This window comes from Scophthalmus maximus, chromosome 8 (assembly GCF_022379125.1).
Source record: "Scophthalmus maximus strain ysfricsl-2021 chromosome 8, ASM2237912v1, whole genome shotgun sequence".
NCBI lineage: Eukaryota > Metazoa > Chordata > Actinopteri > Pleuronectiformes > Scophthalmidae > Scophthalmus > Scophthalmus maximus.
In genome coordinates this window covers 1,920,271-1,934,007 of record NC_061522.1, presented here as the reverse complement: position 1 = coordinate 1,934,007, position 13,737 = coordinate 1,920,271, and the positions used below count along the sequence as shown (strand labels likewise).

Here is a 13,737-nt window from a genome sequence, read left to right as displayed (position 1 = left end):
CTCCAGTGACCCCCGCGACCCTTAAATGGATAAAGCGGTAGACGATGAATGAATGAAAAGATTAATAAAGTCCTATCTTATCTCATCTTGTGCTTCTAGCTAGTTAGAGAATCAAAATGACCAGTGGAATACATGAATGTATATTGATTTATTGCAAAAGTTCAAAAAACAATTCAAAAGAAGAAGAAGAAGGAGCAAGAAAGTAACTTCAGCGGTGTGGTGTTATGGAGACAAAAGTTTGTCAGAGAGCTGGTCTTGGGGGGGGGTTTCCAAAACGGTTCAACCATAAATATGTGTCCCAGTAGATCCAGATAACACGTTTGGAATTCTTCCCTCAGAGCAGGAACCAGGAGTTCATTGGGGGGGGGGGGGGGTTTCCAGGGAGTTTGACGCTTCCAATAAATCACATTCCTTTCAAGACCTCCGTACTTGACGGGTCTGTATGAGGTCGGGTTCTGGGACCCTGTGAAATGACGGTCACACGCACCTCGACTCCTCACACTCGGACTCGACGGACAGATCATCCTCTCGTCATTTGCTGTTCCCTTCGTTAATGTGCCTCTGGTGCAGGGGGTTGGCGACATCCTTAGGGTTGCCACGGTTTCTTGCCTCGCCCTTGCCGGTCCGGCACGTGTCTGAAGCGGCACTCGTCGCCGTGGACGCACCCGTCGCCATTCGCAGGCGCACTCCGTCTCGACCTGCGGAGATGATCATGTGTCATATCACCGGGGGAAAAAATGCACGTTGACAGATGATGGGATTTTCGCAGATTATATGATAATATCCACTGGGCTCAGTGTTAAAGGGATTTTACTGTGTGTTATATGTTTTCAGTAGAGTTTACAGTATGTTTGGAGCCCGGATGGCCCAATAAGATCAAACCATATGACCCTTTCACAGACATATCGGTATCAGCGCTTATATTTACCAACATGAGTCTATATATGGTATCGGAAATATTGTGCTCCCCAATATCGATATAGGCATCGTCCCCAATCTGTTGGGCTCCGGTTTATCGGATCTCCGATTGGTGTAGACGGAAGTCGGGATGATCATCACTTCTCACACCGAAATTTAATCCCCAACTCTACAAACTACTCACAAATATGTGGTTAAAAAATAATAATGATAATAATAAAAAGATCCAACTTTTTGCAGAGGATAAAAAAAGTACGACACATGTAAGGGGTGAGTTCATCAGTACCCTGTGGAGGCTGAGCTCTGCTGTGTTGCCGCAGTGCCGAGGCAGAGGCCCGTGTTGGTCCTTTGCTGGATCCAGCGGTCCGGGTACCGCATCACCAGCTTGGTGCTCGCCAGCTCCACCCCCTGGACAGGAGGAGACACACACACACACACGCGCACACACACACACGCACACACAGACACACACACACACCTTACAGACGCGCACGAGAAAGGGACGACGGCCCCGTCTGGTCACCGACGCTCGAGGCTCACCTGTAGCTTTTCCAGGGCTCTGGCGGCCACGTTGGCGTTCTTAAAGTTGACGAAGGCACAGAAGCGCTCGTGGAGAACTCTGATGCTCTCGATCTCACCGAACCTGTTACCGTGGAAACACAGACCCTCTGACGTGGGTTGCATATTGCACAAAGTTGGATATTGCATGTACTCCTGAGTAAACATTGACACATCAAAGAAGACGAAAAAAAAGATGTACAATCAATAATGCTGCATGACACATTTAAATTAAACCTATGAAAAATCCTATGAATCCTTAAAATCCTAAAAACGTGAGTGATGAATATTGAATACTAAGAAAAACTCATGCGCGTAGTTTATAGTTATAGACGCGCGCGCGCGCGCGCACACACACACACACACACACACACACACACACACACACACACACACACACACACACACACACACACACACACACACACACACACACACACACACACACACACACACACACACACACACACACACACACACTTTGTTTTTACATCGTGAAGAGATCCCAGAGGTCTTTCTCTGTAACTTCCAACGTAATGTTCCCGACCCACAGGGAGCGACAGCTCCTGGAAAACAGAGGCGGAAAGAAGGAGGTAGAGTGCGGAGGGAGGGAAGGAAACAAGGGAAGGAGGTGAACCGGTGGAGCAAGTAAGGGAACAACTTTTAGCCATATGAATACATCTACATCATCATTTTTTACTACCCACTATTTCACAATGCGCAGGGTATACACATTCATTCCTCACGCTACAGTCTGTATTTTAAATTTGTTTCCTTTGTTTAAAACGTTGGTGCGATTATGCGTATTTGTTCGTGGCCATACAACCTACCCACTCTGGTCCTGCGGAGATGTTTGCTTCCGTGCTGAAAGTAGGAGGAGATACAAAGTAGATATCATGTGATCGCAATGCACAGTATGAAGTGTAACATCATATCAATTCAATAAGTGAACGTCTTATTCCTCCATTGCGCCTCAAAACTTTGGTGTACTTTCCTCCATTTTCGGTCCATAAACATTTAAATAGAAGCTTTAGCAAATTACTGTCAGTCCTGTGTATTTACTGTTATCATACAGCAAAGTCTTGCAGGGTTTTTGTTTTTTGAATCCAATTGGAGCGCAACTGAGAGCTCTGCTGTCGCAGTGTGGTAAGATGTGGTACTGCACCTGCCCTCCTTTACCTTTGACCCCGGCGGAGGTGAGGACTCCCTGAACCGTGTGGAACTTCTCCAGCAGCAGTTTACTCTGCTCTTCCTCAAAACCCAACTCCTACAGCGAAAGAAATGGAATTGGAATAAACTAGGTTAGAGGTTACATTATGTATCTTTAAATCAGCATGTAGGACAACAAGTGTTAAATGAGTGTTAGTAAAATATACAGTCACAGGTCATTAAAGTTATTACTACAGACATATTCATTTTTCTACTATTCTAGAAAAATAATAATGGGCCTGTGTTGCTGAGGTGATCTGGTTGATCTGGACGTGAATTCATGAACTTTGAAAAAAGGAAGTCGAGGGGGAAAGCGCTTCACCGTGAGCTGCAGGATCCGGCAGGTAACGAGTCTACTGGACGCTTCCTTGATGTGCTGATCCAAGTTCAACACCTGCTCCATGGACTTCTCTGCCTCGCTGTACCGCTGTAACGTAACGTAACGCCACACACACACACACACACACACACACACACACACACACACACACACACATCCCTTAGAAATCAACAACACATGATGCAGAGCCGGCCCTAGCAGAATGTTTATCTTTGTGGTTTTGGGGAAACACAATCGACATTTTTCACCATTTTATGGAACAAACAACTATCATTCATTCATTCATTCATTCATCGTCTACCGCTTTATCCATTTAAGGGTCGCGGGGGGCTGGAGCCAATCCCAGCTGACATTGGGCGAGAGGCGGGGTTCACCCTGGACAGGACGCCAGCCTATCACAGGGCCACATATACAGAGATGGACAACCGGAGGAAGCCGGAGAACACGGGGAGAACATGCAAACTCCACACAGAAAGGCCCTGGTTGAACCGGGATTCGGACCCAGAACCTTCTTGCTGTGAGGCGAAGGTGCTAACCACTACACCACCGTGCAGCACTACAACAAACAACTAATAGTAATAATCAACAGATTAATCGTTAATGAAAACAATTGTTAGTTGCAGATGGAAAAAAAAATCTGTCCTGCCTCTGTAAATTGGAAACCAAAAAAAACAACAAATGGTGTGGACTGTGTCACTCCCCCACACCTTAGGAGACGTGCTTAGCGACGGACGCTACGAGTTCTGGCCTGGTGGTTAGCGCGCTCGTGCAGGTTCGATCCCCGACCGCTGCCGTCTTTCTCCAAAATCGCTCACTGCCCCTTCAAGGACCAATTCTTAAATCCCAGAATTATAATCATTACGTTGGTTGCTGTTTGTTTTTTTGTCGACAGGTATTAGTCCGATGCACAGCAGGTGCTGACCTTTAACCCCATCAGAGCGCAACCCTTGCGGAAGTGTCCCTTCGGCCAATCGGGCGCCAGCTCGATGGACCTCTGGGCGTCTCTGAGGGCGGAGGAGAACTGCTCCAGGCACCAGTAACAGTAAGACCGGTTTCCATAGAACCTGAGAGAGATGAGACGTTGTCATTTATTCATCAAGGCGAGTGTGTGGGAGACGAGAGGAAAAATTGAGGAGATGACCTGGTTTAGTGAAGTTTAGTCCGGGGGTCAGAGTTCACATCCAACTCACCTGTGGTCCTTGGGGTCACAGTGGATGGCTTCTGTGAACATGTCCACCGCCTCGCTGTACTGGCCTTGTCCGAACATCTCAATGCCCTCTTCTGGATATCTCACACACACACACACACACACACACACACACACACACACACACACACACACACACACACACACACACACACACACACACACACACACACACACACACACACACACACACACACACACACACACACACACACACACACACACACACACACACACACACACACACACACACACAGATATCGAGTATGACTGAACATGTGTCACAAGTCCATACGAACCCAATACGTCGTAATCCATCCATTACACCTGTACCCTAAAAAAATTATTTTGTTTTCTATTTTTTAATTGCAAATTAAAGTTTAAATTAATCTCTGGCCCACGTTTTGAAAAGTGCTGTATGCACAACGTTGATCATGAATCACTTGTATTCTCTTTAATAAATGAGCCTAAAAAAGGGGGGTTTGAAAATTGTCTATTAGAATTTTGAATCTGAATTTAATTGGACAATGTCACGACGTGTGAGGTTGTTGTAAAGAGGCCACAGGTGGACTCACCTGTCAGAGCCTCCCCCCTCCTCTTCATCTCTTCTATGTTCTCCCCCTGGGATCACAACACACAGTGACAGTGCTAACAGTGAATTCAGAGTTCACTTGTTTGTTCATGTAAAGAAACCGAAACCGGAGCTCGAAATCAGGGGGCGGCTGGATCGGCGACGCTAATGCCGGATGAGCCGACGCAACGGTTTGACTTGAGTGTTTGTACCTGGCTGCTCTGGCCGTTGTTCTCCTTCTCCTCTCTGGTGATCAGGGGAGCTCTGCTCTTCAGGCCTTTGAGTTTGATGTGACTGGCGGCGTTGGCCACAAAAGCACTGCGTACGTCCCACTCGGGCTCCTGAAACACAGAGAGGTGACACCGGGGCCCTGAATACAGCTGCTATCAGAGTGTGATTGAAGGCAACGGCGGCCCCGGCTTCGACCCACCTCCTCCGACGTCGTCCTGCGGGGCAACTGGCGGTTGTTTCTGTTCCGTCGCTCCACCTCTTTATATTCCTCCGCGCTGTCGCTCTCCGACTCCACTCCAGCCACTTCTTCTTCTTCTTCTTTCTGTCACAAGTAAAAAGCACATTTAGAAAATCACCTTCCAGAAGAACAGGAAGTCATAAATTCTCATTGTATTATGTGACATGGACTTATTTGTTATTAAGTTGTATTGAGTCGAGTATGATCTCCTGTCGGACACGTGCGATTGTTCGGTCCCAGTTTTAAAGTAACTCGGGATGAATTTGGTTCCAAAGTTGGTGCCAGTTAATAGAAACGTGCACTGCAAAAATGCTTGAAATCTTTGTCACAATTTAACGAAAAATGTAGAAAACCATAAACTGTATATAAAAATGGCCGTGGTCACCGCGTACGGAAAAATAAAGCCAAGCCTAGAATGACCAGCAGAGGGCGACTCAACTGGTTGTTTCAATGGAAGTCTATGAGAAAAGGCCAAAACCACAGCGTTGCAGCAGTGCCTGCTAGCACGTCTCTTAAAGTATTGACGAGTGATGATTACAAACTGCTCACAGTGTTGTGAGGCGCGGCCCCCGCCATTTGTTGCCTTTTCGATTTAAAGAGCAAGGGCTGAGTCTGCTTGCTGTCGGTTCTGTGTTCGCACCGAAAAAACTCAGAACACAAAACCGACAGCTAGCGGGCCGTGAGGAAATATTTTTACAAAACATGTTTTGCTTTACAATGGCTTACTGCCCCTTTAAGGCCGTTGAGGTCTCACCTGCTCTATAGCCTCCTCCATATTCTCCTCTCTCTCCAGTTTCCTTCGTTCCTTCTGCCTCTGAAACAAGAGCATGGACATGGCGGCTGTGGGATGGTGCACAGACACGTGTGGGCGGATGTGCGGTCAGGTGAGTCATGACAAGTGATGAGACGGGCATTGGGAACAGTGATGAAGAGAGTGTGGACGAATGGATAGGAAACGGGGAGAAGGACAACACAATAGCAGCTGTGAGGAAGTTGCGACGACAGGCGAGGCAGCATGTGCCACGTGTACAGTAGAGGAGGGTGTGGTGGAGGGAGCGGTGATGTGTGGAATGTGATACAGTTTTTTCAGGTAGAAGATCTGAACAGTTAAAACATGAGCTGCCCAACATGTGGACAACAACACACTTACAATTAGGCCTGACATGACTATTATTACTGGACGATATATCGTCCCAGAAAGTATTGCATATATTATTGTAATTTCAAGACCATTTCTTGCCAATTAATCATGCGAGCTTGCAGTATAGGCCTATTGGTTGCGGTGACTGGGGGTCGCAAGATCATTCCTGGGGGTCACCAGATGGTTGTGAATGGAAAAAAATGCAATTAAAGAGACATATTTAAGATTGGGAATCCATCCACCATCAGATCGTGGAGGAAGCCGGCAGGGCAGGGTGTTCCAGACATCCCTTTTCCCCGCCACGCTTTCCACCTCCTCCTGGGGGATCCCGGGGGGTTCCCAGGACAGATGGGAAGTGTAGTCCCTCCAGCGAGTTCTGGGTCGACCTCTAGGTCTCCTCCCAGTTGGACGTGCCCGGTAAACCTCCAAAGGAAGTAGCCCAGGTGCCATCCTGAAGAGGTGACCGTAACGCCGCGATTGACCCCTTTTCGAGGCTCCCTCCGGATGTCCGAACTCTTCACCTTATCCTTAAGGATGAGCCCAGACACCCTAGGGATGAAGCTCATTTTGGCCGCTTGTATATGCGATCTCGTTCTTTACGTCACTACCCAGAGCACATGACCACAGGTGATGGTCCGAACGTAGGTTGACAGGTAAATCGAAAGCGTTCAAATACGGCACAGCTCCCTCCTCAATACAACGGACCGGTACAACTCCCGCATTACTGCCGACGCCACCCCAATCCGCCTGTTGATGAACAAGAACCCGAGATACTGGACTTCCTTCACTTGGGGCAGCAACTCAGCCACAACCCTAACAACAACCCAAGAGAACAATCAACCATTTTCTTGTAGAGAACCAGAATTGGGATTTGGAATTGTTTTTACATTAAATTGTAAAAACTGGACCAGTGACAAGCTCTGCTTTAGGATGTTATCGAGTGTTTTTGTGAGACCGATAAATGTTTGAGAACCAGTTGGCCTGAATGCAAGTCTTCAGGCACATGGTCACACCGCAGTTAGTGAGCGACACCTCCCACACGGAGCAGACGAGAGGATAGAAGCCGCGCGAATGTCTGGAATGTTGTTGACATTTCATTCACATGTCAACAAACACGCATGTAAACGCAATGGATATTATTGAGGTCATGTTCAAGCATGGTGCGATAACGCAATGATCGACAACGCAATCACCGTGACAGGCCTACTTTACAAACACATTTTTATTTTTGTTACTAAAGTTAAGTTGTTGTTTTTTTACAGTGAATGTGCGGCATGTATGGTAATGTCTATATGAATGGGAATGCGTTTTGTTTATTATTATTTTTTGTTGTGTTATCTTCTGCAAGTAATATGAGTGGTAATATGCAATACTGTATGTATAGACAGAAAGTAATAATATTGAAAATTAAAATTAATAATAATACATTTAATAAGATTGATAGAACAAGAACAACATATGAATAAAATATAATGTAAAAGGTGTAGGTGTAATAAGCAAATGCATCAACCTACACCCTTTCGGTCATTATTGAGTATAAAAGAGCTAAGGTTACACTTTGTTTTCTTGTTTTCTTGTTAATTTACTATTTATGTTATGTATGTGATGTTGTGTTACTATTTGATAGAAATAAACTGAACTAAACAAAAATTTGTCATTTTACTAGTTGTCCAAAATATATAAAATGTTCACCTTGAAACTTGCATTCTGTTTTTTTTATCTTCTTTTTTAAAAGCCATATAAAAGAGAAACAAGGAACTGCCCCATAAATACAACAGGATTTCTGATATTCTGGTGTTAAGTGTCCGTGAACACACAGAATACTTCAGCTATAAATGAACAGACATGAAATCCAAAAAGAGTTTATATAATTTGTGAAGTGACATTTATCTGTTGTCCTTTCATTAAGCTTGTATTGTTCTTTGGTAACGACCCATTTGTTTGCTGTACGTGAACAATATTCTTTTTTTAAATATTTTTAGGCATATTTAGCCTTTAATTATAGGAAAGGTTCAGCGAGAGTGGGGAAAGACATGCAGCAAAGGGCCGGGGTCGGGGTCGGGGTCGAACCCGAGGCCGCTGCAGGAGGACCCACGCCTCCGTGGGGCGCCGGCGCTGCCACTGAGCTAACCGACGCCCCACATGAACAATATCCATTTTTTTATTTTTTGCAACTGCAGCTGCATTTTACCGCCACGTCATGTTACTCACTTTCCTTTTCGCTCTCCTCCTCTCTGCTCTCCTCCTTGCTCTTTCCTCGTCATCCAGACCCTCCTCGTTGTTCACCGTGGCCTGCAGTGACATGCGCACACAACATTCAGCTCACAACAGCCCGACTCCTCTAAACGGAGCGTCGTTCGAAATTATTTAGTTTTATTCATGCAGCAATAATCCTGAGAGAAAACGTCTAATGGAGGAAAAGTAATTACTGTGTATGTCTGGAGGAAAGTTGACACCTTTACATTGGATCTCTATGAAGCAAGAGATTATAATCCAGCCCCTAGTGGCATTCAGTGGTATTGCACCTCCAGGCAGACAATTTTACAATTATGTGCTTGAATATTATGGTTGTTGTATTTTTCATAATCCTTTAATTTGAATTATATATATATATATTTTTTATTTTTTTATACACATTGCCTTTATAATATTTATATATAACCAAGTACACAATGATTCAGTCTATAGTGTAATTTACCCCAGATGAGTCGACGCCTTTTCTTCTGTCTGCTGGGTCCGAAGCACCATCCTGAGCCTCCAGCTCCTTGTCACCTGTCCCACACACACACACACACACACACACACACACACACACACACACACACACACACACACACACACACACACACACACACACACACACACACACACACACACACACACACACACACACACACACACACACACACACACACACACACACACTGTATTTAGACCTACTGCCAGAATATCTTTTCCATATCAGGCCTTGTGTCTCATCCCTAACAGTGTGTGGTTGTGTGTGTGTATGACTAATACATTCCCCATGCAAAACTCGACAGGTGATCTTGTGGCAGCAGGTCATGTGACTGGGTGAAGCAAACAGAGACAGAAATGACTTCCCGGCTTCCTGCTTCCGTTTCTCAACAATGAAAACATTCATTGTTCATGGGCAACAATGTAGCTTCGTGACAAAAGCGTCAAAAAAAAGAAGAAATCCTATTCAGCATTATCTGCACAGCCCTTTGAAAGCCGATTTGTGTAAAGTGATGTTTCTGTATCTCACCCAGCAGCACTAACAGCCGATGGTGTTTCTTAAACAGTGGTGATACATGTCCAATGGTGCGCCACTCAAACATGTGCAGACACCAGTCGACGCAGCTCGACGAACTTTAAAGTGCCATAAATGTGCAAATATCTAGTTCCTCCTTTATTTGTTTAAACTGGAAAAACATGCAAATGACAAATAAGGTTTTGGTTCAATCTCGTCTCGCACCAGTCTGCCTCGTACGTTCGTCTGTAGAATAGAATAGATGGCACGTTAGTTAAAAAACACAACGGAGCTCGGCCAATATGGAGTACGGATTTTTGGTGGGCCGAGCCAATACTGATATTAGGTGGTAAAAAAATGTTGATTCCAATATATTAGCCCTTATTTATATTATATTTCATGTATATTTTGTTTTATTATTTTCTTTATTGGCAATGATTCCTAATATCAAATCCTTATGACAATGAAATGTAATTGAGGTTTGATGTTTTAGTTTTTAAAAAATAAGAAGAGAAAAATCACAAATACAAATACAACCGGAACTTGAAAAAAAAATATATATAATTTCGATATAAATGCACGTTCATTGTTTTGTTTCCAAATTGGCGATATGTCTGTGAAAGGCTCATATCGGCCGATATTTATCGGACAACCGATTCATTTTATCTCGTATGTTCAACATGATAACTATGTTTGTGTGCGTATATGAAGTCCTTCAGCAACACACAACAGATTGGATTTGGTTGGTGACGGAAACCGTTTTTTACGCTTAACGCGTGGTGTTTTTTGCTTTATCTAATTCCTTTGAATATTAACAAAAATAAAATCATTAAAAAAAAAAAAAAACCTGGGATGAGCGGAGTGACGGAACAACGTCCAGAAGTTTTCTGACATATTAGGTGACATATTATGCTCATATTTAGGTTCATACTTTTAGCTTGTGTTACCACTTGAAAAGGTTTACATGCTTTAATGTTCAGAAAAAGGCATCAGTGTTCTCACACTGCCCATTCCTGCTGCTCCTCTTTTCACCCTCCGTCTGAAACGCCTGTATTTCTTCTTTGTGAAGAAAAACACTCTTCACTCAACTGTTTAAAAACACACAACCCTGCAAGGTAATCTGCCCACCACACAGCCACTTAAGTACTTCTGATCACAATTACCAGCACATATTGGGCGGGGTTTATACCATGACACAGAGAGAAGCAACTTTTGTAAACCACAAAGATGGCTGCTCTTTGTTTCGGGCAGAGTGGCTCTTCTCCCATTTCTGAAACATCTTCCCCTGATACTTCCTGCAATATTGGGCCCCATGGTGTTTCTGTGGCATTAATTAGTTGTGCAGCCGACTTGGATGGAATGTATTTTGTGCCATCTACGCAGGTTTATGTAACATTGGTTACGCCTGACTTATAAATCAATCTCCGTCACAGCCTTTGTTACATGAATGCCAGAGTTATTTTTAAATCAGAACTGACCGGTGACGACCAGTTTCTGAACATTCTTGCAGGGTTACTTACTGCGCAACTCATTTGCAAGTCAAAATACTTTTGGCCGGACCGCAACAGTGGAGCCGGTCCTGTGAACACAATGTACCTGACTGACTGACCGAGGGACGAAGTCACACTACTGGCCAAACAAAATCCATGTGACCGAGTGTTGGAGCTTCCCCATTGGCCGTTTCTTTTATATCATTAGAGGACCGATTACAGGCAGTGGTACTAACTTTTAGAGCCTGATGTGGATTTTCGGGGTCCGATGCCAATATCTTTATTAGGGAGTACAAGATTTCTGATACATTGGCCGATATATATATTTCTATCTGTCAATGATTACCATGATGTCGTTATCAAACCTTTATGACAAAGAAATGTAATTGAGGCCTGATATTTTTGTTCAACCATAAATATAACTATAAATGAAAAGATAACACAAATGCAACAACAATATAAAAAACTGGAATTAAGAAAACAACATTTATATGGGTAAACATTAGGGCCTGACCAATATGGATTTGGGGGGCGGTTATCGATATTAGGGAGTACAAGATTTCCGATATATTGGTCGATAATTTTTTTTTTCTGTCGATGATTCCTGATATATATTTGTCAAACCTTTATGACAAAGAAATGTAAATGTAGTTTCAATCAAATCTAGCTTAACCATACATTTTAACATAAATAACTATAAATAAAAGGACAAATGATTCAGGGATATGCTAATCTGTATACATTTGTCGACATTTCCAGACTTTTTCAAGCAGAAATCTTTTGTTTACAAAAACATCCACAAATTCAGACATTCAACACAAATGAACCCTGCTCAAGTCAATCTAGTCTTAGAATCAAAACACACAGGGCTAAAATATTATTTTGTATTTTCATCTTTATTTTAATATTATTGTTATCAAGTGGGTTGTATTTTCCATTTTGAGCTACATTAATTATGGCATTTTATCAATGTTTATCTTGTATAAAAGGTGCAATACAAACTGTTTATCATTATAATTTTTATAATAATAATAATAATGATAAATTTCATTTATAGAGCACATTTCATTGCTAACAGCAATCTCAAAGTCATAACTTCCACACTCATGCAACCTGCGTATATTGAGCCTGTCGTCGCGAAGCTTCATATGTTTAGATTGTGGCTTTTACACAAAAACACACCCAGAATTTGCTACAGTCGATTCAAAAACAGTTGCTAAAACAAAACAAAACAAACCCGGCTGTTTGAAAATAGGGCTGCAACTAACGATTATTCATAATTGATTAGTCTGACGATTATTTTCTCGATTAATCGATTAGTTGTTTGCTCCAGAAAATGTCATTAAATTGTGATAAACGTTGATCGTGTTTCCCAAAACTCCCAAGATGAGGTTTTGTTTTGTCCACACACCAAAGATATTCAGTCTACTGTCACAGAGGAGCAAAGAAACCAGAAAATAGGTATGGAGAATCTTGTACTCCCAAATCTCGATATCGGCATCACCCCCATCCACATCGGTCGGGCTGGTTAAACTCACTGCCTCCGAAGCCCAGCAGCCGGCAGATGTCTCTGGTGGACTTCATCGGGTCGGAGCATGACGGGACGACACTTTCCTCGGGCTTCATTTGACGCTGACAGCGCGGCCGCCCCGGCGGAGCTGCCTGGTCCGTGTGGAGTGACGCGCGCCGCCGCCTGGCCCACGGCGCCGCCGCCCGCCCGCCGCGGAGCTGACCGCCGGCACGACACACTGCACTTCCGGCAGCCGCTTTGCCACAATAAAACTATGACGGGCAAGAATTTTTAAAGATGACTTCCGGCGGCGGGGCATCAAAATAAAGTTAAAAACTCCCACTCTGTTTGGTCGAATATCAAATGATTTAGGATTGTACAGACCGACGAAATGTGTTCCAACACACAATCATTGGCCACACCTCTCCTTTCTAAATCAAAAGGGTTCAGTCGATTAACTTCTCAACTGCACCTTTATTTTCTTTATTTAAAGCCGCAGTGTGTAATTTAAAAAAAATTCTGCATCTGGTGGTGAAGTTGGAAACCGCAACCGACCGAGCGACCGACAGGGGACACTTTATGGTATTCAGGAACCGTTTAGTTCAACAACCGTTTTCAACACAACGTAGAAACATGGAGACTCACACGGAGATCGGGTCCACGTCATGGAACTATATTTAACTCATTCACAGTTGTTTATACATATATGAACACAAAGTTATGGACAATATATTCAATTTCTGTGAAAAAGTTGTACCTGTACCTTTAATTAAATCTGGGGGAATGTATCACTGCATTGTTGCTCTGAAACTGTATTTTAATGGTTATTTTGTCCATTTTATTTTCTTATTATATTTTATTGTAAGTACTAAGAGACTAAATAAATCTTCTTTCCCCCCAAATAATCTTTAAAGTTACAGTGTGTAATATTTAGGAGAACTTACATCTTCCCCACTCTCTCTCCTACGGAAGAGTATTAGGGCCAGTCATGAGGAAAAAAATTTGGTGGGATTTTTTAATATTTTTATAATAACATTTAGAGAATAAAGTTGAAATGTAAAGAATAAAGTGGAA

At 43.4% G+C, this 13,737-nt stretch overlaps 1 protein-coding gene across 2 annotated transcripts; it reads right to left on the bottom strand.

The window, feature by feature from the left end:
• Positions 1 to 129: 129 nt before the first annotated feature.
• LOC118312334 (stress-induced-phosphoprotein 1-like) lies at positions 130 to 12,933 on the bottom strand. Of its 2 annotated transcripts, none has more exons than XR_007031353.1 (16): positions 12,692 to 12,933; positions 9,112 to 9,185; positions 8,625 to 8,705; positions 6,027 to 6,086; positions 5,234 to 5,356; positions 5,016 to 5,144; positions 4,808 to 4,853; positions 4,216 to 4,306; positions 3,948 to 4,089; positions 3,008 to 3,112; positions 2,642 to 2,743; positions 2,307 to 2,340; positions 1,957 to 2,042; positions 1,459 to 1,586; positions 1,205 to 1,326; positions 130 to 698 (listed from the first exon to the last, which is right to left on the bottom strand). XR_007031353.1 is itself a non-coding variant. In XM_035636859.2 (16 exons), the coding sequence occupies exons 1-16, from the start codon at positions 12,777 to 12,779 to the stop codon at positions 587 to 589; spliced, it is 1,473 nt and encodes a 490-aa protein (XP_035492752.2). In that variant the 5' UTR covers positions 12,780 to 12,928; the 3' UTR covers positions 130 to 586. The 2 variants fall into 2 exon arrangements, 1 of the variants encoding a protein (XP_035492752.2); XM_035636859.2 differs by having other exon boundaries at positions 1,459 to 1,561; positions 1,968 to 2,042; positions 2,656 to 2,743; positions 12,692 to 12,928.
• Positions 12,934 to 13,737: the final 804 nt, after the last annotated feature.

Bases quoted from the DNA above. Each gene is read 5' to 3' on its own strand.
- LOC118312334 (XM_035636859.2), bottom strand. From the start codon at position 12,779: ATGAAGCCCGAGGAAAGTGTCGTCCCGTCATGCTCCGACCCGATGAAG. The intron at 9,186-12,691 runs GTGAGTTTAACC...TGTGTGGGACAG, and splicing joins GCTGCTGGGCTTCGGAGGCA to GTGACAAGGAGCTGGAGGCT. The intron at 1,327-1,458 runs GTGAGCCTCGAG...CCTCCTGTCCAG, and splicing joins GAGCCCTGGAAAAGCTACAG to GGGGTGGAGCTGGCGAGCAC.